General features: G+C 36.3%; 1 protein-coding gene across 5 annotated transcripts; it reads left to right on the forward strand.

The window, feature by feature from the left end:
* Positions 1-180: 180 nt before the first annotated feature.
* Positions 181-25788, forward strand: LYRM7 (LYR motif containing 7). Of its 5 annotated transcripts, XR_012037848.1 has the most exons (6): positions 181-520; positions 8525-8597; positions 10638-10708; positions 15095-15176; positions 23833-24001; positions 24596-25788. XR_012037848.1 is itself a non-coding variant. In XM_072840887.1 (5 exons), exons 1-5 carry the CDS (start codon positions 479-481, stop codon positions 24664-24666), a joined length of 336 nt encoding a protein of 111 aa, XP_072696988.1. In that variant the 5' UTR covers positions 289-478; the 3' UTR covers positions 24667-25788. The 5 variants fall into 5 exon arrangements, 4 of the variants coding, with proteins under 4 accessions (XP_072696988.1, XP_072696987.1, XP_072696990.1 ...); XM_072840887.1 differs by lacking the exon at positions 23833-24001 and having other exon boundaries at positions 289-520; positions 10641-10708; XM_072840886.1 differs by lacking the exon at positions 23833-24001 and having other exon boundaries at positions 292-520.
* The last annotated feature ends 274 nt before the right edge of the window (positions 25789-26062 follow it).

The following is a 26062-nucleotide window of genomic DNA, read 5'->3' on the forward strand; positions in this document are numbered from 1 at the left end:
TAACGACAGTTGTACTAGTTACGTCTTGGCTCTTATGCACTTTCACAAGGAGACAATCCCATTTGGGAAACGTTAACATAAAGGTTCTCTAATAGTTAACCCCAACCCCCAAACAATAGGATTAACGTAGAGACGACAAAGCCACCCACTACCTCTCAACCCACCCTCCGCCACTTGACCGCGTCAGAACAGACCGGAAGTGGCTCTGCCCCTAACTAACATGGCGTTCAGGTCATTTCCGTTCTCCTCTCTCCAGTAGTTGGGCTTGGCAGCTTCTCGCGGTCTTACCAGTAGCATACTCGTCTCCGGTGTTCCTCCGTGGAAGGCGGGGCTAAAAAGGGGATTCTGCGCGGTGATTGGTTGCGTCACTTCAGGAACGTGGCTTCGAAGTTGGACGGCCCACGCCGGGCAGTGATTGGTCGCCGAGAGGCGGGGCGACTCGACCGCAGGAGAGGTGGCGGCCGCGGTGAGGAGAGCCATGGGTCAGGCGGCCAAGGTGACGGGGGCCAGGAGGGCTTGGGTGCGTTGCGGACAGGGAGGGGAAATGGACGGCCTTGCACAGGTTGTCTGGAATCTCAGCAGATGGGGGATCAGGATCCCCCACGGAGCATGTGAACGTTGCCGCTGAGGAGCCCGGTGACCACCGTCGAAGGGCAGTGGAGGGTTTGCGCGGGTGCAAGGAGGGAGGGTGGTACCAGTGCTTCCTTCCTCGCCTCCTAGGGTGCAAATAGTTTGTTTCTCCGTCATGCAAACTCTGCACCTGTTTCATCCCCACACCGAGTGTTTGTCTGAGGGACCTTTTTAACATCCTTGAGAGGTGGACGAGACGACAAAGGCAGCCTGCGTTTGCAACCATCTAATGAATGAAAGGTCAGATGGGAGAAAAATTTAGTCAGATAACCGGAAAATCGCGGCAGAATCACTTGCCAAAAATGAACACGAGACCTGAGTACTCGCAATGACCTTGGGAAGTGATGGCCTCATCGGGTGCTTTCCTCAGGACCTGGTCTCAGATTCAGCTCTTGTCCAACTGATGCACGTTCCTGGCTGGTGCACACTTCTCAGAGACTGACCGTCCCTAACTTTAAATATCAGCATGGCCAGTCGAGTCCTGTCCCTGTCACTGGCTGCAATATAAGCATGGTAAAGAGGGGGGAAAGGCCTGTTACAGTACAGTGAGGAAAAAGCAATGCTTATGGTTGGTCAGTAATAAGGAACCATCAGGCGGTGCCTCCTGTACTACTTTGGTGTTCTCAGTACATTTTAGTATCTGTCAGAACACCAGTAGAAACAATTGTACAGAGTTATTCAGATAATTTATTGACTATCCATAATAGCTGCCAATAATACCTTCCAGCCAGCATTTAGCCTACACTGTCTAGGCATAGTGGATGCAACGGTAAACAGACCACTTTTGCCTTCATCAAGAAATTTAGCAGGTAGGGAGATTTTGAATTGAAATATGATGTATTTTGTGAGCTTATAACTGGGGTTTAACCTCTCCAGAGGGATGCAAAAAAAAAAAAATCTTGGGGTGCCTGCTCAGTTGAGCATCCTAGCATCCTACTCTTGATCTTAGCTCAGGTCTTCATCTCAGGATCTGAGTTGGAGCCCTGTGGTTAGGCTCCATCAGGGAGCCTACTCTAAAGAAGAAAAAAAGGCTCTCCTAGAATTAAAAGGTAAGTTGAGGACTGAAATTTGGTTAGAAATTAGCCAGAAGAAGAGAGGAAAGAGTAATTCAGAAAGAGGAAGTAGTAAATGGAAAGTCCTTGAAGTGGGAAATTGCTTGGAAAACCTGAATACAAAATAAGTAAGATTCATTCCAAAAACCCTTTTGAGGAGGTCTACCACATATAGAAGATAACTTACGGTAAGTGTAAAGAATACATAGCCTTTGAGGAAGTATGGGACTACAGCAAGTAAACATTTGATTCCCATACAGTATAGTAAGTGCTCAGTGCTGTGGATGTACTCAGGAAGGGCATATAACCTAGACTTAGAAGAGATAGGTAGGTAATTAAATTGAAACCTAGTTCAGAAATTACCCCATACATCTTTAATATTAACACATTATGTAAGAAAATGTAGACAAAAAAGCTGAGTAACTTGTCCAAGTTTACAGTAAGTAACAATATCTTGTTCCAACTGATCTGTAGAGAATCCACGTGCCATTTACACTACCTAAATTATCCAGTTAGTATAAGTAAATGAGGGAGAGAAGATAATCTGTGACCTTGTTTTTTGCATTTTAATAAAAATTTATTGACTCCAAGGTAACATTAGCTCTTATAGTTCCAAGACAGTACCGAGGACATTTTCTTTTTCTTATACTAGTTCTGTTATTTTAAGTTTTTATCTAAATGCCAGTTAGTTAACCTACAGAGTAATTTTAGTTTCAGGTCTACAATATCATAATTCAGCACTTCCACACCACACTTGGTTCTAATCACAGCAAGTGCACTCCTTATTCCCCACCACCTATTTAATACATCCCCCCTCAGATAACCATCTGTTTGTTCTCTATAGTTAAGAGTATGTTTCTTGGTTTGCCTCTCTTCCTTTATTTCCCCTTTACTCATTTGTTTTGTTTCTTAAATCCCACATATGAGTGAAATCACATCGTATTTGTCTTTCTCTGACTTATTTCACTTAACATAATACCTTCTAGCTCCATCCACAACATTGCAAATGGAAAATTTTCATTCTTTTTTATGGCTGAGTAATATTCCATTGTATATTTATATGCCATGTCTTCTTTATCCATTCGTCAGTCCCTGGACAGTGGGGCTATTTCCATAATTTTGCTATTGTAAGTAATGCAGCTATAAACATCAAGGTGCATATAACTCTTTGAATTAGTATTTTTGTATTCTGTGGGTAAGTACCTATTGGTGCAGTTGTACTCCACATCCACACCAACACCTGTTGCTTCTTGTGTTGATTTTAGGCATTCTCACAGGTGTGAGGTGATAACTCATTGTAGTTTTTTTTTTTTTTAATTTTTATTTATTTATGATTGTCACACAGAGAGAGAGAAAGAGAGAGGCAGAGACATAGGCAGAGGGAGAAGCAGGCTCCATGCACCGGGATCCCGATGTGGGATTCGATCCCGGATCTCCAGGATCGCGCCCTGGGCCAAAGGCAGGCACCAAACCGCTGCGCCACCCAGGGATCCCAAATCATTGTAGTTTTGATTTGTATTTCCCTGGTGAGTGACGTTGGGCATCTTTTCATGTGTCTGTTGGCCATCTGTATGTCTTGTTTGGAAAGATGTCTATTCATGTCTTCTTTTTTAACTGGATTATTCATTTTTTGGGTATTAAGTATTATAAGTTCTTTGTTTTAGATACTAACCCTTTATCAGATATGTCATTTGCAGATATCTTTTCCCATTCTGTGGCTGCCTTTTAGTTTTATTATTTCCTTCACTGCACAGAAGCTTTTTATTGTGATGTATTCCCAGTGGTTTATTTTTGTTTCTCTTGCCTCAGGAGGCATATCTAGAAAGAAGTTGCTACAGCCAATATCAAAGAGGTTACGGCCTATGTTCTCTAGGATTTTTATGGTTTCATGTTTCATATTAAGGTCCTTAATCCATTTTTTTTTAAATATTTTATTTATTTATTCATAGAGACACAGAGAGAGAGAGAGAGAGAGAGGTAGAGACAAAGGCAGAGGGAGAAGCACCCTTGATCCAGGGTCTCCAGGATCACGCCCTGGGCTGCAGGTGGCGCTAAACTGCTGTGCCACTGGGGCTGCCCCCTTAATCCATTTTGAATTTATTTTTGTGTATACTAGTTCTTAAATTAGGGATGCTGGCTGTTGTGTTAATGAAATTACTTTCTTTTTTCCCTAAACTTGTAAAATTATTAGATTTATTTAACTCTCCACTCTTAATCCCATGCAACTTGTCTTCTACCTTGTCTTTTGAATTTATTTTTGTGTATACTAGTTCTTAAATTAGGGATGCTGTCTGTTGTGTTAATGAAATTACTTTCTTTTTTCCCTAAACTTGTAAAATGATTAGATTTATTTAACTCTCCACTCTTAATCCCATGCAACTTGTCTTCTAACTTGTAATATTAAACTGCCTGGATTTCTGTGATACCCTATTACATTTAAAGTCCATATTTCCACAAACAATCTTCAAGGCAGTCTTGTCTTTTACTGTCAGACACCTCAGAATTCTTTCAGTCTCTACACATCTCAATTCCAAAGCCACTTCTGATATTTTTAGGTACTCATTAGCAGTACCCTGCTTCCCAGTACCAAAATCCGTATTAGTTTCCTATGGCTGTTCTAACAAAGTACCACAAACTAGATGGCTTAAAGCAACAGAAAGCTATTGTCTGCACAGTACTGGAGGCTGGAAGTCTGAAATGAAGGTGCCAGCAGAGCCATGTTTCCTCTGAAACTTGGTAGAATCCCTGCTTCTTCTCAGCTTCTGATAGTGGCAGTCAATCCTTGGTGTCCATTGGCTCATTGGCTTGCTGGCTTATTCTTGCATCACTCTGAGCCCTCCCTTTGTCTTCACATGGCCGTCTGTGTGTGTCTGTGTTCTCATGGCATTTGCTTCTTCTTTTAAGAATACTAGTTATAGGGACACATGGATGTCTCAGCGGTTGAGCATCTGCCTTCGACTCGGTGTGATCCCGGGGTCTGGGATTGAGTCTCACATTGGGCTCCCCGCATGGAGCCTGCTTCTCCCTCTGCCTATGTCTCTCTGCCTCTCTCTCTGTGTCTCTCATGAAGAAATAAATAAAATCTTTAAAAAAAAAATACTACTTATATTGTATTAGAGCCCATTTTAATGATCTCATCTTAACCTAATTCATCTGCAGAGACCCTTTTTCCAAATAAAGTCACATTTTACAGGTACTAGGAATTAGGACTACAACATGACCTTTTTGGGAACACAGTTCAAGTGGTAACAGTATGGATATACCACATTTTATCTATTTGTTCATGAATTGATAGAATTGTTTCTACTTTTTGACTCTTGTGAATAATGCTACTATGATGATTCATGTATAAGTTTTTGAGTAAACATGTTTTCATTTCTCTTGGGTATATACCTAAGTATGGAATTGCTAGATCAGATAATAACAAAAGAGTTCCAGGTTTTCCACATTCTTCCCAATACTCGTTCCTGATTTTCTTTTTCATTACAGCCATTTTGCTGGGCCTAAGTGTACTTCACTGAGATTTAATTTGTATTTCCCAGATACCAAATCATATTACACATCTTTTCATGGCCTTGATGACCATTTGTTTATCTTTAGAGAAATGTCTTTTGAAATCCTTTGTCTATGTTTTAGTTACTGATTGTAAAAGTTCTTTAAATGTTCCAGATAATAGCCCCTTACCAGATATATGGTTCGCAAATATTTTCTTCCAGTCAAGGCTTGTGTAATCTCTTTTTTGGTAATGTCTTTTCCCTTTCTCTTTCTAAAGTAAGTTTTTTTAGTTTTTATAAAGTTGATAAATGTGTAAGGTTTAAGAAATCAAATAGTGTTACTATAGAAACTAATAGGTGTGTACTTCCTTCTAATACTCCCAATTCCTGCTCCCCAGAGAAAAGTGCTTTTAAGTCTTTTAGCTATTCTCATATTTGCCTCCATGTTTCTAAAGAACATATTTAAACTGCTATTCATTAATTTTTTTCTCTTTGGAGGTGCTATTTACTGACTTTTAACAAGAAAAGTTGGGCAGCCCTGGTGGCTCAGCAGTTTAGCGCCGCCTTCAGCCCAGGGTGTGATCCTAGAGACCCAGGATTGAGCCCCATGTCGGGCTTCCTTCATGGAGCCTGCTTCTCCCTCTGCCTATGTCTTTGCCTCTCTGTGTGTGTGTCTCTCATGAATAAATAAAATCTCTAAAAAATAAAAATAAATAAATAAAATAAAAAAGGAAAGTTGATGACTAAGCTCCCCCCTTATGTCTTAGTCCTTTCATTACACAAATCTTGGTGAATCACTTTTTCTTTTTTTTTTGTTATGGTTGTATTAAATTGTCCACCTCTGAGTCCTCTAATATATGATTACATTGCCTTTCTTTTCTAATTCTGTTTCTCTTGAAATTAATAGCCTTGATTTTATTAACATTGGTTGGTTTCCTGCTTATCTGTTCCCAAAATCAGTGTCAGTTTGATTTTTTTTCCTGGGAACATCTTTTCTGGAGCAGTTCAACCTTTTTCTGTAGTCCAGACTAGTTGCTTTCTAGGCTGGCTGCACAAATGCTGACATGTATTTGTCCTTCACCATCTCTGTGTTGGATCACCTGTCTCACCAGTTCATCCCCTTGTGGAGCACATTATTCTATAGCTTTACAAGAAAGGATGTATGGCAGGTAAGACACTCCACATTTTAAAAAAATGTCTGTTTCCTGCTGCATTAAGTGATAATTTGGCTATATACGGTATTCTAAGCTGGGTATTTTTTTAAAACTTGAAGAAATTAGACTATTGTCTTCTCACAGTGATGCTATTTAGAAGTTAGATGTTCTGATTTTCTGTCCTTTGTATGTGAACTTTTTTTATCTTCGAAATTTTTCTTTTTATTAGCATTGTGCCGAATTTTTATCATGATGTACTATAGTACAAGTTTTGATTTGGCACTTGGAGTTTTTTCAATCAAGTAACTTTTGCACCTTACTTGGTGACATTTTTCTCCTTTTAATTTCTTTTGTCTTCTTTCTCTGTTTTTGTTTTTGTTTTTGTTTTTATGATAGTCACACAGAGAGAAAGAGAGAGAGGCAGAGACACAGGCAGAGGGAGAAGCAGGCTCCATGCACCGGGAGCCCGATGTGGGATTCGATCCCGGGTCTCCAGGATCACGCCCTGGGCCAAAGGCAGGTGCCAAACCGCTGCGCCACCCAGGGATCCCTTGTTTTTGTTTTTTATTTTTTGTTTTTAAGATCTGTTTATTTGAGAGAGAGGGAATTTTAAGCAAACTCCGTGCTGAATGCAGATCCCAACTCAGGAGCTCCTTCCCAGAATGCTGGGATCATGACCTGAGCTGAAATGAAGAGATGGATGCTTAACCAAGCCACCCAGGCCCCCCACTGTTCTTGTTATAAACCCTATTAATGTAACTGTTGGTCCATCTTTTTTTTTTTTTTTAAGATACTTATTTATTCATGAGAGATGCAGAGAGACATAGGCAGAGGGAGAGGCAGGTTCTCTGTGCAGAGCCTGATGTGGGACTCGATCCCTGGGCCCCAAGATCACTCCCTGAGCCAAAGGCAGATGCTCAACCGCTGAGCTACCCAGGCATCCCACTGTTGGTCCATCTAGACTACTCTCTTAATTTTCATTTCTCCCCTCAATTTCTGTGTTTTTATTCTATTTCTTGGCTGTTTTTTCTCACCTTAATATTTGCTATCATTCATTTGATGTCTGAGAGCTTTGGGGCATTTTCTGAACTTTCCTTTTTTAATTTGCTATGATTTCTTTTTGTTATTATTCCATCTTTGCAGTTACTTATGTTTCTGAGGAAGTTCATTGTGGTTTGATTTTTGTTTTTATGTTTTTTGCTCCATGTTTCCTGTTTCTGTTTTGATGTCTGCCTTTCATGTTACAGATTTTCTAATATATGTAAATAGCTAAAACTGCCTAGCACACAGGGTATACTTAGTAAATAAATATTAGCTATTTTATCTAGTGAATGGATTGAAGGAAAGGAGGGAATAGTGGCAGAGTGACAAATCTGTGTTAAGTAGTCTAAACAGGAGATGGGAGGGTCTGAACTTAAATAATTTTCAAGGATGGAGAATATCAAAAACAAGCATTCCTAAAATTTCTACACAAAGAGTAATGTAGATTTAAAGAATTGCCTAGAGATTTCCAACTTGAAAAACTCAGTGTCTTCTATTCTCTACAATTGAGAAGACAGGAGAAAAAGCAATATTGAGGGAACAATATTGAGTACGTTTTTAAACCTGATAAGTATGAGGTAGGCTTGGCCTAACACCAAAGCCTCTACACAATCTGTCTTCTACCAAAATGTCAGGCTCTTCTATTTTTTTAACGGTCTTAGTATATTCTGAAGTATCAGCATTCCACTTCTCTTTGGGAAATCACAATTACATTTTACTAAATTATCTGAAACATCTTCCTTCTGGGCTCTCGTAAGATATAATAAGTTCATGAGTTTGTGTATCTGTGTGTAAACTTTAAGAGCAGATGAAAGGCCTCAGTATGTTAAGAAAAGTGAGAACAAATACATACCGGACAAAGTTTGTTACTATAGCAGTCTGATTTTGGCAGAGAGATTATTAACGTTTTTTTAACCATCCTTTGTTGTTTTTCTTTTTCAAAGAATTTGGTATTATTTTTGTAAATAAAGCTAATTTTTTACAATCTAAAAGTAAATAACGAATGGAAAGTTGTTTTGGCAAACGTTGGTTTTCACCAGCTATTTTGAAAAATAGTCTAAGTAGCAGAAAAGAAACACTTTGTAATCCTTGTAATTACATAAAATATAAATCTTTTTTAAGGTCTGAATTCTGATTTTTTTTTTTTTTACAGGTTTTACAGCTCTTTAAAACATTACACAGGACCAGACAACAGGTTTTTAAAAATGATACCAGAGCATTAGAAGGTAGGTTTAGGGAATCCCTGGGTGGCTCAGCGGCTTAGCACCTGCCTTCGGTCCAGAGCGTGATCCTGGGGTCCAGGGATCAGGTCCCATGTCGGGCTTCTGTATGGAGCCTGCTTCTCCCTCTGCCTGTGTCTCTCATGAATAAATAAACCAAATCTTTAAAAAAAATTAAAAAGGTAGGTTTATTTTTTGCCACTTTGGAGTAAGTCAGTTCTTCACATGGCTACTGATATATCCAAGAGAACTTGTATGATCAAGATCCATCTTAGAGGGGCAGCCCGGTGGCTCAGCGGTTTAGTGCCGCCTGCAGCCTAGGGCGTGATCCGGAGACCCTGGATCGAGTCCCATGTCGGGCTCCCAGCATGGTGCCTGCTTCTCCCTCTGCCTCTCTCTCTGTCTCTATGAATAAATAAATAAAAAATCTTTAAAAAAAAAAAAAAGATCCATCTTAGAGGGACACCTAGATGGCTCAGTGGTTGAGCGTCTGCCTTTGGCTCAGGGCATGATCCCAGGGTCCCTGGATGGAATTCCGCATGGGGCTCCTTGCATGCATGGAGCCTGCTTCTCCCTCTGCCTGTGTCTCTGCCTCTCTCTCTGTGTCTCTCATGAATAAATAAATAACATCTTTTTTTTTTTAAAGACCCATCTTAGAGAATGATCTTCACATCTCTCCTGTAATGTTACGCTGTATAAAGATTACTTTACATTACACTAGTTTGAGGAGTATATACTTAAAGAAAAATTTTCAAAGATCAAGTTTTCATAAAGAATCAGGAAACATCAGAATTTCAGCATGCTCCATTGCTTGTCAAGTCATTAAACTTATTTCTCTATTATATAATCACATTTTCACACTCTCTAGGACCAGATACTTCATATTATATCATTCTAGAAGTGATAGCAGCTATGAAAGAGAATGTATTCCAAATGATTACAGACTTACTATTTCACGTTTTAAGTGGCTTCTATTATATCTGGAAGTCATAGCTCTAAAGCTTAGGTTCTGTGTTGGTCATGTGCAATACTACATAGATTTCTGCAGCTCTTTAAGAGGGCACCTAGGATACACCTAGGTAGTATCCCCATCAGGAATTCAAGTTTTTGTAATTCACCAAGAATAATTTCTTGAACATTAAAGTATATATTTCATGTTATATATACTTTACCAAATTCATTTAAATCTTCATAGATCCATGTGAGGTAGTTACTGTTATAATTTCTGTTTTTTTTTCCAATGGGAAAAAACTGACAAAATGTGAAAGGATTTGTCCCACATCTTAGTAGTAAGAGGTAGACCTGGGAATTAGCCTAAGCAGTTTGACTCCAAATCCCAATCTTCACCACCTTATACTGAAATATATAAAGCATAGAAGGAAGGATTTCTGGCTCTTTTCCATCAACAGCATTTTAAGTGTTATTAAATGATATGAGAACTACTAACATTGCATAATTACCATGCACTTTACATGGGTTGTTCCATTATATGCTCACAGCAACAATAAGAGTTTCAGATTAGACTATATTATGCTATAATGATGTTAAAGTGTCAGTGGTATACAGGAACAAAAGGTTTATTTATCATTCACTTTACGTGCCACCCAAACCACTTATATATATATTTTGCTACTGTGTCTTTATTTTATTTGTGTGTGTGTGTGTGTGTGAAATTTAACATGCTTGTATGTATTGAGTTTTGCCATCTTAAGGCATTTAATTTAAATTTTTAGATTCATGGAAAGAAAGCATTGAAAATTATTCATTGGAATCTGATAGCTATAAGTATACAAATGAACTTGGAAGTAAAAAGCAGGAAACAAAAGTATTAGAATACATTAGGTTTAATTACAAATTTGCCAGCCTGTCAAAGGCTTCCAGGACACTTTTTAAATAAATACCTAATTTTTTAGAATTAGTTTCACATGGGGCAAAACTATTTCGACTACTAGAGAAGTAGTCATTTATAACAAGTAACATATACATTCTTGGGATAGGAATTATGAATTAGAAAAGAAATAATTATATATTTTTTTCTTTCTCTAGCAGCCAGAATAAAGATAAATGAAGAATTCAAAAGTAATAAAAGTGAAACTTCTCCCAAGAAAATAGAAGAGGTATAGTAATTGAGTCTTTCAATTATTACAAAGCCCTTATAATTTTCTTAGCCACTAAGAGGAAATGATGAAAATAGAGGGGTTATATGACATAAAAATTACTACTTGATAGTTGAAAGCATCACTACTATAAGATAACCTTCACTTGTTTGGTATGGCTCACCTCTTTAGGGTCATTTGCTCTAAGACAGCAAGTTGCCGGTTGAAAAGAACATGAATGTAGCTGTGGTCAAAGGAAGAGCAGCTGAACCAACCCAGAAACCCACAAAATTTCTGTCTTTACCTACGGCAGGTGACTAAAACTAAGGAGAATAAGTATTAGAACTACAGAAGGAATTTCTATTCATTTAGCTCAACTATACAGACTTTATTTTAATTCCTATCTTGACAATAAAAGTTAATCTGCCACAATTTATGAGCTATGCTTGCTTTGGCTTTTGGTCACTTGCTCTAGTTGAAGACAATCTGTCTACTGACACTAATATATGAACTTCCTAATACTCCTAATACATGTTCTTTTAAAATAATGAATAATGATTCCTTTTTTGTATAAAATCATACTGCATATACATATACATTGTCTCTGTTTTGAGCTTCCTAAGTGTTCCTTTATCTAGCTTTGTGTAAATGTAGGGAAAGGACCCTTAGAAAGAAAACAAAAAATGGAAAATTATTTGTAGTAGCCTTTATAATTCCAAGAATTGGTTTCATAAAGAGGAAAGTACAAACTAGAGAAAATATTCCATGTTTAATAAAATTTCTGCATGTTAAAATTACTTTTGATAAAAATGCATTTATTTTTTAGAAGAGAAAAATGCAATTTTTAGAATAGTAAATATCTGTAATAATTTAATGAGTCAAAATGAGATAGCCTAAGTGATAAAAGAATGAAAGGGAAAGATTTTGTATAACCATTTGATAAGGCAAACGGGTGGTGTAATTTTTATTTATTTATTTATTTATTTTTAATTTTTTTATAATTTTTACTTTTTAATTCTTCTGAGTTCTGAGAATCAGAGTGAAACTGATTTCATCTGTAGAAATAATTCCTTTTTTTTTTTAGACAACTGCAAGTCTTTTTTTTTATTTTTTTTATTTATTTATGATAGTCACACAGAGAGAGAGAGAAAGAGGCAGAGATATAGGCAGAGGGAGAAGCAGGCTCCATGCACCAGGAGCCCGACGTGGGATTCGATCCTGGGTCTCCAGGATCGCGCCCTGGGCCAAAGGCAGGCGCTAAACCACTGCGCCACCCAGGGATCCCGGTGTAATTTTTTTTTTTTTTTTTTTTTTTTTTTTTTTTTTTTCCTGGTGTAATTTTTATTCACAGGAAAAGTTAAGAGACATCATAATCAAGTCATAACTTGAAGAGAAATTAAAAGACATATACAAAAGTTTGTATAATTTGCTACTCAGTAGGCTGATTAATAACTATGGTAATTTTTTTAAAATTTTGAAATCATAACAAATTTTTTAATTGACATGTCTTTATATCAACTAAACTGGGAAATGAACTACAGTCTTCTAAATTCCTTTTACTTGTAAAGCACTAATTTAACCTTAAGCAGTCTAGAAATGAGGTATTTGTTATATACAAATGTGTATTTTGTATGTTTTATAATTCTGCATAGATTAAATATTTAGTAGGTTTTAGATAATTACATTGTTGTGTATTGTAGGGTTCATGAAATCTTGACACTAAAAAGAACCTTAGGCATCTTTTTCACCAGCAGTTCTCAAACTGTTTGGTCTCCAGACCTTCTTAAAGTTGAAGACCCCAAAAAGTGTAGTTCATGTGGTATGTCTTTCCATATTTACTGTAGTAGAAATTAAACCAAGTTTTTGAAAAACGTATTTGTTGTCTAAACATAATAAGTTCATTACATAGTTCCTTATTCAATCTGGTGCAATGTTTGCAATACATGAAGAAAATTGAGGCTCACACAGATAAGTAGTTGGGAAAGGGTAGGAACATATAATAGCCTTTAAAATAAATTGTGGATATTCTTTGATACTACACCTCAACAAATGGTAAACTTCCTTATAGGTTAATTGCATTGTGGAACTCCGTTACCTGTTAGATGAATGGGTGGGGAGAGGTAAATAGGTAGATAAGAGATTGTTTGGTGAGTTTTTTTGTTTTTTGTTTTTATTTTTTTTGGCTCCAGGATTCCTATAGACCATCACCTGCTCATCCTTTATGCTTTTCCCTTATCCCTTATTCCTCATCTAGCCATGTTTCTTTTCTTTTTTTTTTTTAGCCTTGTTTCTTGCCTTTGACTTATGAGTCAATTCAGTTTATGTACCTTCAATGGATAAGGAGGCCCATTTTTATTTCTCTTCCTAAGTCCCTTCTCACATCCTGTTAGGAGATGAGGCTTTGCTCTTCTACGTCTTCTCCATGTCAGTTAATGGCAGCTCCCTCTTTTTAATGCTCAGACCAAAAAACTTGGTGTTCTGTTTCTTGATTGCTGTCTTTCTCTCGAACTTATATCCAACCTGTCAGCCAATTTTCTTGGCTTAACCTTCAAAATATATCCAGAATTCAACCACTTCTCATCGTCCCAATCATTACCTCCTAGTTAGCCACCATCGTCTTTCACTGGATTGTTACAACAGTCTCCCAGTGAGTCTCCCATCTTCCTCTCTAACTCCCTACTTTTTTTTTTTTTTATTCTCAGTACTTTTAAAGGCAGATTGAGCCTTTTAAATAAGAAGGCGGGATCCCTGGGTGGCGCAGCAGTTTGGCGCCTGCCTTTGGCCCAGGGCGCGATCCTGGAGACCCGGGATCGAATCCCACGTCGGGCTCCCGGTGCATGGAGCCTGCTTCTCCCTCTGCCTGTGTCTCTGCCTCTCTCTCTCTCTCTCTCTCTGTGTGTGTGTGTGACTATCATAAATAAATAAAAATTAAAAAAAAATAAGAAGGCATATCACATTACTCCTGTACTCACAACCCCCTAGCTTCATCCCAAAGTAAAATCTAAAGTCCCTAATATGACCTATAAGACTCTGTCATCTGACTTCTGTTAACTTCCCACCTTAGCTCACTCCATCCCTCTTACTCTTCCAGTCTCAGTGCGTTCTTTGAGGGTGCTTGAATTTACCGAGAATGTTCTTATCTCAGGGCATTTATGCTGTTGCTTATTCCTAGGATGTTCTTCTGCTGCCCTCAAGTCTTCATTTACTAGACCAATAGATTTAATCTATCTTTCTCTTTGAATAGATTTTTAACCATGCATGATTTTGTAACGTCTTGTACCATTGATTTGGAAAATATAGGTTCACCAAGTATACATATCTTCTAAATGTTGACATAGTTCAGTATATAATATTTTAAAATTGTATTGATTAATATTAATATCTTATCAGAAAAATCTGTAATTATTGAGAAACTATCAAGCTCATAGTGGCAGATACAATTTCCCTAGAATTCTAATTTTTTCTTGAAAACTTGAATTTCATTATTGTTAGCAAATACAGTTGTTTTCTTGAAGTAACAGAGTCAGCTCGTTCATTTTCAAGGAAATGTTTGCCATATACCCAAGTCTGAATGATCATACTTTTTCTGCGGTTCATTCATATAAAATGGTATTCCATGGAGCAGGTTCTACTTCTGCTTACAACTCAAACAATGCAGAAAGCTCTACTATTGAGAAAATCATTTTTACTTCATGATATCTGAAAGGGTCTCAGGGTCCCTCAGGGATCCTCAGCTTTGAGAATCTTTGTTCTAGTCCACTTCTTCATTTTGCATATAAGTACTGAAACTTAGTTATTAACCCAAAGCCTTATACTTAATGATAGAGCCATTTATGGAATCCAATTGTTCCAACTCCTGATTCAGTATTATTTCTAGTGTTGTTGTTTTTTTTTTTTTCCTAGTGTTTAGAATATCCAACTGTATAAAAAAAGATTCAGGGATACCTGGGTGGCTCAGCAGTTGGGCACCTGCCTTCACCTCAGGGTGTGATCCCGGAATGGCTGGATTGAGTCCCACATCAGGCTTCCTGCATGGAGCCTGCTTCTTCCTCTGCCTATGTCTCTGCCTCTCTCTCTCTGTCTCTGTCGCTCATGAATAAATAAATAAAATCTTAAAAAAAAAAGATTCAATCTCCTCCAAAAGAAAAAGAAAACAGAATTTTAAACATAAAATATATATTCTAACAAAAAATACTCTGAATCTATTTTGAAACAAAATACAGAACAGATGGATAAAAGTTAAAAGTACACACATGTCTGAGTTTCCTGTATGCTTGAAATGGTAAGTTAAAGGCCGCATTACCAAAAAAGAAATAACAGTAAATCTACAATTTTCAAAAACAGTGCATTCATATGGACCATTGAAAAAAATACCCAAAGGATTTATTCTGTTTGGTTTCTTAACAGCTAATAAAAATAGGTTCCGATGTTGAATTGTTACTCAGAACATCTGTTATACAAGGTATTCACACAGACCACAATACACTAAGTAAGTAAAATTAAAGAAAAATGTTTTCTGACTTCATTGCATTTTAAAATATTGAGCAACTGCAGCACTTTTAATGCTGATTAGTAAAACAGCTTGATTTTGCCAGACAATGCAGTATATCTTGTGTACTTTTGTAAGGCTACTATTTAGAAATGCTAGATTATGAAACTTTTCTTTTTTTGTACTAGATTTTTTTTCTTTCTTAAGTTTACTTTTTCTTTTTAATCTTAACTACTGGTTACATTACAGAACTATAGTTAAAAGACAGTATGACTTGTTTTTCATCATATTTGGGGTTCTTAACATTTACCATTTATCATGTGCCTAGACTATCTAGTTCTTTACCTTTTATTCTATGATTAGAGTTACTTTAAAAATAATTCTAGGAAATGGAAATATAGTTGAGGATCCTCCATTATACCTCCAGACTGTTTATAGGGCTTCAGCAGAATTTTTATTTCACGTTACATTTTTTAAAATTTCTCTAAAGTGTCTTTGGAGACAACAACAACAACAACAAAAATGATACTCAAATTTTTGAAAGCCTTCTCTTTTTTTAAACTATTGAAGTATAACATACAAACAGAAAAGTGCACAATTTGTAACTATGCATCCTGTTTCACAAAGTGAAATATCCATGTAACCAACATCCATAGTAAGCTATTTAATAATATTACCAACATCCCCAAAGCCCCTCATGTCCCTTCCAGATACCGCCTTCCAACAAGCTAACCACTATCCTAACTGTTAATACTGTAGATTTTTAATTTAATATAATAAAATGTTTGAACTTCATGTAAATGGAATCATATAGGATTACTATTTTGTCTGGTTTCTTTCTCTCAACATTGTATTTGGGAGATTCATCTGTATTGTTCTATAGTAACAATTCTATAAATATTGTTTGAATAGGGACACCGGGGTGGCTCAGCGTTTGAGCATCTGCCTTTGGCTCGGGTCATGAATCCAGGGTCCTGGGGTTGAGTCCCACATCAGGCTCTCTGCATGGAGCCTGTCCTATGTCTCTGCCTCTCTCTGTGTCTCATGAATAAATAAATAAAATCTTAAAAAAAAAATACTGATTAAATATACCACAGTTTATCCTTCCTGTTGTTTGTTTGGGTTATTCCTAGTTTTGGACTATAATGAATATGGATTCCTTGAACATTATTGAATGTGCCTTTTGGTTTAAAATTTATACATATATGAAAAATAAAATTTTCTACATATATCTACATATACATTTACGTGTGTGTGTGTGTGTGTGTGTGTGTGTTTACAGTTGACCCTTGAACAGCGCAGGGGCTAGAGTTGCTATCCTGCACATTAGAAAATTAATGTATAGGAGCACATGGGTAGCTCAACTAGTTAAGCATCTGATGATTTTGGCTCAGGTCATGATCTTAGAGTCTTGGACAAGAGCCCCACATCAGGCTCTGAGTTGGACATGGAACCTACTTAAGATTCTCTCTCTGTCCCTACCCCCTGCTTAATTGCTCGCTCTCTCTTAAAAAAAAAAAAGAATTCTTATTTAACTTTTAACTACCCAAAAACTTAGCCCCTGTTAGCCAACTATTAATGAGAAGCCTTACCAAGAACATAAACAGTACATTAACACATGTTTTGTATATATATTATATACTATAGTCTTACAGTAAAGTAAGCTAGGGAAAAGTATTAAAATCATAAGAAAAATACATTTGTAATACTCCACTGTAATTATCAAAATTAATGTATGATACTGCTAACCAGTTTTCCAAAGTGGTTAGACTAATTTACACTTCCAGCAGCAGTGTCTGGCTCCAGTTGCTTGACACCCTCACCAACACTTGGTACTCTTTATCTCCGAAATGTTAGCCTTTCTGGTGGTTGTGTAATGTTAGTGCATTGTGATTTTAATTTGCATTTCTTTGGTAACCTATGAAGTATTAGCACCTTTTCAGTTGTTAAAAGGCCATTTTGATACTCTCTTTTATAAAATGTCTGTTCAAGTCTTTTCCCCATTTTTCCAAGGGCTTATCTGCCTTTTTATTTTTGACTTGAATAAATTCTTTGTATGTTCTGAATACATATTCTTTGTTGGATATGCAAGAATCTTCTATTTGGTGACTTGCCTTTTGTTTTGGTAATGTTATCTTTTGCTAAGAAGTTCTTTTTTTTTTTTTTTTTGCTAAGAAGTTCTTAATTTTAATGTAATCTTTGTCAGTTTTTTCATTTATTGTAGATACTTTTGAGTCCTGTTTAAGAAATCTTTGTCTATCTCAAGCAAGGTCATAAAGAGATTCTCCTATACTTTCTTCCCAAAGCTTTATTGTTTGATCTTTTCACGTGGTTGTTCATATCAACTAGAATTGATTTTTGTATATGGTGTGACATAGTCAAGATTTTTTTTTTTGAAATGAAGTATAGTTGACAAAATGTTATGTTAGGTTCTGGTATACAGCATAGTGATACAACAACACTGTACATGCTATGCTAATCCCAAGTGTAGCTTCCATTAGTCATCAGACGGCACTTTGTGTAGTATGATAATCATTGACTATATTCCCTATTCTGTACCTTTTCCCTGTGACTTAGTTATTCCAAAACTGGAAGCCTGTAGCTCCTACTCCCCTTTAGCCCCCTTTTGCCCACTCCCCCACCACTGTCCCCTCTGGCAACTACCAGTTTGTTCTCTGTATCTCTAGGTCTCTTTCTGCTTTTTTTTTTTTTTTTTTTTTTTTTTTTTTAAAGATTTTATTTATTTATGATAGTCACAGAGAGAGAGAGAGAGGCAGAGACATAGGCAGAGGGAGAAGCAGGCTCCATGCACCGGGAGCCTGACGTGGGATTCGATCCCGCGTCTCCAGGATCGCGCCCTGGGCCAAAGGCAGGCGCCAAACCGCTGCGCCACCCAGGGATCCCTGCTTTTTTTTTTAATGCATTGTTTTTGTTGTTTATTGGTCACACATAGAAGTGAAATCATAAGCTATTTGTCAAAAATTACTTTTTTTACATGTGACTGTCCAGTTAATAATCCAGCCTCATTTATTGAGAAGAACACTTTTTCCCCACTGCACTGCAGGATCACTCTTGTTGTAAAATCAGATAACTATATATGCATATATCTGTTTCTGAACTTTATAATCTAATTAGTGTTTCTATCCATGAATCATATGTCATAATGTCTTGATAATTGCAACCTCATAATAAATCTTCATATTTAATAGTGTAAGTCCTACAGAGCTTTATTTTTAGTTCATGAGAATATATCAGAAATTATTAGATCTGAGTTGTATTTATAAGAGCAGTAAACAGTGGTGCCTGGGTGGCTCAGTGATTGAGTGTTTGCCTTTGGCTCAGGTCATGATCCCGGGGTCCTGGGATCCAGTCCTGCATTGGGTTCCCCGCAGGGAGCCTGCTTCTCCCTCTGCCTATGTACTATTGTAAATAATGCTGCACTAAACACAGGGGTGCATATATCTTTTTGAATTATTGTTTTCTTATTCTTTGGGTAAAAGCCCACTATTGGAATTACTGGCTCATGGAGTAGTTCTATTTTTAATGTTTTGAGAAATGTCCATATTTTCCTCAATGACTGCACCAGTTTGCATTCTCACCAATAATGATTGAAGGTTCTGTTTTCTCCACATCCTCAACACTTTTTGTTTCCTGTCTTTTTTATTTTAGCCCTTCTGACAGGCATGTGGTGAGATCTCATTGTGGTTTTGATTTGCATTTTCCTGATAATGAGTAATGTTGAGCATCTTTTTCATTTCTATTGGCCATCTGTATATCTTCGGAGATAAGTCTGTTCATATCTTCTGCCCATTTTTAATTGGATTTTTTGCTATTGAGTTGTATCAATTCTTTATATATTTTGGATACTAACCCTTTATTGGCTATGTCACTTGCACATATCTTCTCCCATTCCATAGGTTGAATTTTAGTTTTGTTGATTCATTATTTCTAAAATCTTTTTTAAAATATTGGGGAAACTGGGGGCAGGACAAAGAAAAAATGTTAGGGAAACTCTTCTTTCCATTTATCCCCTACTTTTTTCTGTGTGTAGCTTGTTTGTGTATTTGTTTTTGGTATCTCAAGTACATGCATTTGGATTGATCATAATCTTTGATTCATATCATTTTCATCATTGGTCTTAGCCTATCCTTCCTAGATAGTGCATAGAAAAATAATAACTATGTCTTACAAAAATATTGAATTTATCCCCTTGATTTACACTGTTCATTGATTATTGACATTTGTGAAAGCCCTCTTTCTCATATGAACATTGGCAGCTGGTTTCATTGTTGACCTTTATCAAACATGTATTTTATAGACAGTCACCAAATTTGTGAATTAGAAAAATTATGAATAAGAAAATGTATACTGAACAAATTGTGAACAAGAAAACTTAGGACTGGGATCCCTGGGTGGCTCAGCAGTTTGGTGCCTGCCTTTGGCCCAGGGCGTGATCCTGAAGCCCCAGAATCGAGTCCCACATTGGGCTCCCGGCATGGAGCCTGCTTCTCCTTCCGCCTGTGTCTCTGCCTCTCTCCCTCTCTTTCTATGTCTATCATGAATAAATAAATAAAATATTAAAAAGAAAAAAGAAAAGAAAACTTAGGACTTCAGGTGGCTATATATTAATCATACTTCATTTCTAAACAGCATTATCCATATTTTTTAACTTCTTCTCTTACATATATTGAGACAAACAAAATACATGGGTGTTACATTAAAAAAAAAGTTCCAGGAAACTATTCTTTATTTCAGGTGCATTTTTAAACTTCTGTTCTGTGGTTTTTCATATATGCCTATGCCTAAAACTATCTTATGGTTTTTGTTCTAAGACAAGTTCATGTGATTCGACAAACGTTGGTTGCATAAATAAATCTAGGCCTCTGGTTTTCTTTTCTTATAGTGTCTTTGTCTGGTTTTGGTATCAGAGTAATTCTGGCTTCATAAAGAGTTTGGACATATTCGTTCCTCACACACCTGGGTGGGTCAGTTGGTTGAGCATCTGCCTGCAGCTCAGGTTATGCATAATCCTGGAGTTCTGGGATCAAACCCCAGTCCACCTCCCTGCTCAGCGGGAAGTCCACTTCTCCCTCTGCCCCTCACCCAGCTCATGCTCTCTCTTCTCTCTCTCTCTCTCTCTCTCAAATAAACAAATAAAATCTTTTCAAGAAAAAGAAATACTCCTTCCTCTTTTATTTATTTATTTTTAATTTTGACCTATATTTTGATTTGGGCCACAAGTGAATTAAAGGCTTTTTATTTGACGAAATTACTTTTTAATTGTTATATTTCATATGACCATAATAGATAAGGTTTTTCCGGGGCCTAAAGTAGAGGAAATAAATCATGATCTCAGTATACTTCTTTTTCAAGATTTGACAACTTCAGTAAACTTATGTTGTTATGATACGTTGATGTCTAATACAGAGAGCAAAATCAGGGATTTTATAATCCATAAAGCAGTATTACAATGAAAAATAGCATAACAGCATGTAAATATGCCTATGATATATTTAGCCTAATGAAAGTGCTAGGAGTTAATTTAGAAAAATTCAATTGTAAGGCAGTTTTGATTTCAAAAATCATTTAAAGTGAATTGGATAAAGGGATGGAGTAGTGAATTTTGGCAAGTTTTCTGGTTATTTACCACTCTTTGAATTGATAATTTTGTTTCAGGGATATCCATCTTGCTGAGTTCTAAATTCCCATTATAAAATCTAGGAAATTCAGTTCCTCAGTTTTCTTTATACCTCAGGCATAGAATTTGATATAGGTGCAGTATACTTACTTATATTCAGAAATGAACTTGAGAAAAGAGGGTTGGCTTAGAATCTCTATTGCAGGCAGAAGTAGCATCAGTGGTTGCAGAGTCAAGTTACTGATTGAGAAGTGGCATAGGTGTGGTGGCAGGAGTAGATGTAGTAAAATTGAGTTTCCAGCAGCGTCTGAAATGTAACATCTTGTTTTCCATGGTAGTATAAGTGGTGGCAGTTTCTTTTAGTGCCCAGTAGGCACCAGCAGCTTTCATTATCAGGCCAGTTTTGCAGTATAACTTTTATACGTTGTTCCTGGAAGCTTAGCCTTAAGCTTGCCTGATGCTTAAGCCCTTAAAATCTTTGCATGAGTTAGACTAATAACCTTTTTAATAAATGACTTTTCTGCTTCATCAGCCAGAGTCAGCTTCTGTTTCTTTTAACTAAGAACAATAGAAGTTGTTATCAGAAGTAGGATACAGAAAATTACATAACCTAAAATGTGGAATTAGTTGAATGGAAGGCAAAAAACTAGAGAGGGGATAGGACTATGTGGACCTGACCTTTACAACCTTTAGGCTGATGGTCCTCATTATGTAGTAATGAAACATAAGGTCAGTGGCTCATTGTGTTTCTTGAGACACAGACCAAAGACCAGCTGAGGCTACAGAAATAAGAGAAATAACCAGAATGGCAAGATGTTCTGGTTATTTCTTCCTGCCTTCAGCAAAACATTGAAAAAGAGGATGAATGCAGATTAAGCTAGTTGGTGCAAAGCAAATATGGAAGGAAGTACTATTTTGCTAAGGGCACTTTTCTATCTGATTGAGAGTCCTATACTTGAGATTTACAGTCTTGCAGTGTTGAAAATGAGAATTGCTCTTACCCACTCACCCTATAGCCAGTACAGACAGGTGGCTTTTGAGTTCTGACATGAAATAAAATCAGTGCCTCAAGCAATTTCCATTTGCCAGAAAAAGATCAGATATACATACAATTCATTTACTTACTGAGGCCTGTAATTTTTCATTACTTTAAGAAGTATCCATTAATCTTAGAGTTGGGGGAATGGGCAGAACACAGAGACCATTACCAAAGGATGAAAATCTTCATGCTTAAAAACTATCAGGATGTTTGCCTGTGACTACCTGTACATAACAATGATTAGGAAAAAAGTAAAAAGAGCCTTGCTTCTAAGTGGTAGCAAAGACCTGAGGTATGAAGTAGCCCAGGACTGCCTTAATCTTTATTTCTTGATATTTGAGAAAATTAAATCTCTTACTTTTAAAATTGAGGTATAATTGAAAATAATAGTTTCATTTGTACATGATTCCTTTTTTTTCCCTTTAATTTTCTTTATTTTCACACATTAAAAAATGAAACACACTATACAAATGGTTTTTCACAGCAGATTACACGTGGGCCTATTAGACTTGCTCTCCAAGTGCTGCCAGGACAACAGCTGTTAACCCCATAGCCAACGTAGCAATTTAAATGCAGTAGCATGCAGCCCTCAGCAGGGGAGGTTCCAGTCCCCTCTGTTCAATATATATATTGCAAAAGGATTACCACAGTAAGTCTAGTTAATGCCTATTTAGGTACATAGTTACAAATTATTTCTCTTGGGAACTTTTAAGATCTACTCTTTTAGCAGCTTTCAGATATGCAATACAGTATTATTGACTGTAGTCATTATGCTGTGCTGAAGAGCCTTAGATATTCACCTCTGCATCTTCATTTGGTGATGTTCAGCATAAAATGGCACATATGTGTTTGATAAGTGAAACAATTTACTGCCATTGCTAATAAGTTAAAACCTAAACTATAATTTGCTCTCTGGTGGTATCGCCAAAGATTGGTAGTAGAGGAGATATAAACAATGGCTAAATAATAATGACTTAGCTGATTTTCATTTTGGTAAACCACAATTATAATCTGGCTCATAATATTTTTTTATATGGATTTTTTTTAAAATTTTTATTTATGATAGTCACACAGAGAGAGAGAGAGAGAGGCAGAGACACAGGCAGAGAGAGAAGCAGGCTCCATGCACCGGGAGCCCGATGTGGGATTTGATCCCGGGTCTCCAGGATCGCGCCCTGGGCCAAAGGCAGGCGCCAAACCACTGCGCCACCCAGGGATCCCCTCATAACATTATTTTTAAGTTATTTTTCCTTTTGAATTTGTTTTAGTGATACCTTTTAAAAATTTTTTAATAATTCAAATTTATAGGAAAGATGTAAGAGAAGTTGAAGGGTATAGAAATTTTCTTTACCCAGATTCCATAAATGCTGACATTTACCACATTTGCTTTATTATCCGTCCTTCAATTTTTTTCTGAATGGTCTGAGGATAAATTGTAAACATAATGCTTCTTTACCCCAAATGGTCATTTTTAAAATCATGACAGCCCACTAGGATTGGATTTGGAGAAGGAGTGCATTTTTTAAAAATACCTACATATATGTTTGCTAAATTTGCAAGGATATTCCCTTATAAAACCACAATGTAATTACCAAAACCAGGATATTAATACAGATACAACTCGATCATTCATATGTTTTCATTTGTCCTAACTTGTTTTCTGTAAAAGAAGAAGAAAAATTCGCTCTGGTCTAGGATCCAGTTGAGAATCACACAAATAGCATTTAGTTACCATGTTTTTTAGTCTTCCTTAATCTGAAGCAATCAGTCTTTCTTTGTCTTTCGTGACCCTGATATTTTTGAAGACTATATCCAAGTTATTTCATAGAATGTGATATGAGCATTTTTTTAATCATTCAGCTCTTCTAGAGGAAAAAAAAGGAAAAATCATTGATCTTTACAAAATTTTGTATTTTAATTAGCTATATCTCACTTAATCTCCAGTAAGCTTTTTTATATAATTTTTATTTTTTTTTAAGATTTTATTTAATTATCCATGAGAGACACACAGAGAGAGGCAGAGACACAAGCAGAGGGAGAAGCAGGCTCTCTGCAAGAGCCCAATGCGGGACTCAATCCTGGATCCTGGGATCACGCCCTGAGCAGAAAGCAGACACTCAACCACTGAGCCACTCAGGCATCCCTCCAGTAAGATTTTTTTGTTGTTGTTGTTTAACTGGGATTCTCAGTAAGGCACTGTTGACATTTTAAACAACATAGTTCTTTACAGCACCAGATTGTCCCATACATCCCTGGCTCCTGCTCGCTAAATGCCAGCAGCATTCTTCACTTGGTGTGACAACCGAAAATACCCCCATTTGAGAACCACTATTCAGTAAAATTTAGAATCTTTAAATTAGGAAAATGGTCTTGCTTTTTATATAGTAGGCAGTTTAACAAATTTTCAGGTTGATTGTTTTAATTCTCAGTAATCTGTCATCAGATAGGTGATAATGTGCATTAGCAGAATTCTGTTCAAGTAATTAGTTATATTTAATAAATATATAAATGATAAAGGGTTAAGTTGATCATATATATTTTAATAGAATCTGAAATGAGAATCCTGTTAACAGTCTCCATTTAAAATCAAGGACTTTACCTTTGAAGTTAACTGAAATAAAATATTTCTGGAAGATTTACCTTAAAATTCATTATTTTACTGTTACAAATGTTAGGAGGAAGAGTGTATATTCATTTAATTTTAATTTTAATGATATCAATTACTTTTTGTTTTTCTTTCAGAATTGGTCCCTAGGAAAGAACTCCTTGTAGAAAATGTGCCATATTGTGATGCACCAACTCAGAAGCAATGAGTATAAAATCAAGTCTTTGTAGTTTTTAATCTTAAATATATAACACTGGCAAAAGTTTTATAAATGCACATATTTCAGAACTAGCTTCTTGAAAATGAATGAATTAAAGTCTCATAATTAAATTTCACATTAAGAGAACATTGTTGAAAACTGCAGAACATAGTTAAATATTTCTAAACAGCATTAGATAAGACATGTCATTTGTTTTGAAAATCAAACTTTATGAACTAAAATAAATGCTCAGGAGGTATGTCATATTCATTTCCCTTTGACCTTGAAGAGTATTTTGTTCTTAACTAAGAATGCAGTGTTTTGACAAACTGGTAGATTTTCCTCCCATGTGAAATGAAACAGATTGAAATTATTATATTAAATTTGTTTAGTCCCACAAACATTAAATTGGTCAAAAAAAAATCATAGTGTGTGCCAACTCTCAACAGAAAGTGGCCTTTGTTTCCTAAAGCACTGAAATTCTTTCTATAGCTAAGAAACAATTATTTGGTTTCCTCTCAGAAATAGAATATATCTCTCTGTTTCTGTAAAGACATTTTTCTAATAAGTCTTTCAAGGATAGATGAATAAAATATAAAAATCACCTAGGATCACTGTAGAATAAAGAAATCCTTTATTATTTTTTTTAGGAAATAATGACCTTAATCAAACTATATAATACAGCCTTAGTAGAAATAGTGTACTTAGACCACAGCTAGACTTTATTGTGAAAATGTATCATGTGGCTACATTCTTCCCATTTTCATCAATAAAACTTAAATGGCTCTTCTTCCACATGTCCCATCCATCCCTGATGTGATTGGCAGCATCACAAAACAGCTTGCCATCCTACCATCTAAATGGTGGGAACTATAAAATTGTACTTAATATTCTTCTTGTTTCTCTTTTATCTGTGTATCTTTACCATTCTCTTTTCTTAGTGAACATTGTGTTCTCTGGGACTGTGTTTCTTCTCCCATTCAATGATGATACAGGGTTTTTAATTTTTGCAGGATTCTTAATGCAAGCTTTGTTTGTTGGCAAAACATAGGTATATCCATACTGGATATGAAATGTCATATTTTAAAATAATTTAATTTAAAAATAATAAAATGATTTTAGGAGATCAAAGACTTTTCTAAATTCTTCATATTATACTTGACATGAAGTCATTGACTATCTTTAATGCCTTCTTATACTTGTAAGAAGAGTATTTAGATCAGAGAGGATGACAGAACATGAGAGACTCCTCTAACTCTGGGAAACGAACAAAGGGTAGTGGAAAGGGGGGTGGATGGGGAGACGGGGGGACTGGGTGATGGGCACTGAGGGGGGCACTTGACGAGATGAGCACTGGCTGTTATATGTTGGCAAATCGAACTCCAATAAAAAAAAATATGTATAT

The sequence above is a fragment of the Canis lupus genome, chromosome 10, assembly GCF_048164855.1.
Source record: "Canis lupus baileyi chromosome 10, mCanLup2.hap1, whole genome shotgun sequence".
In the NCBI taxonomy this organism is placed as follows: Eukaryota; Metazoa; Chordata; class Mammalia; order Carnivora; family Canidae; genus Canis; species Canis lupus.

Excerpts from the sequence above, each read along its gene's own strand:
- LYRM7 (XM_072840886.1), top strand. The coding sequence starts at position 479 with ATGGGTCAGGCGGCCAAGGTGACGGGGGCCAGGAGGGCTTGG. Across the intron at positions 8,598-10,637 it reads TGATACCAGAGCATTAGAAG|CAGCCAGAATAAAGATAAAT; the intron begins GTAGGTTTAGGG and ends TTCTTTCTCTAG. Across the intron at positions 10,709-15,094 it reads CTCCCAAGAAAATAGAAGAG|CTAATAAAAATAGGTTCCGA; the intron begins GTATAGTAATTG and ends GTTTCTTAACAG.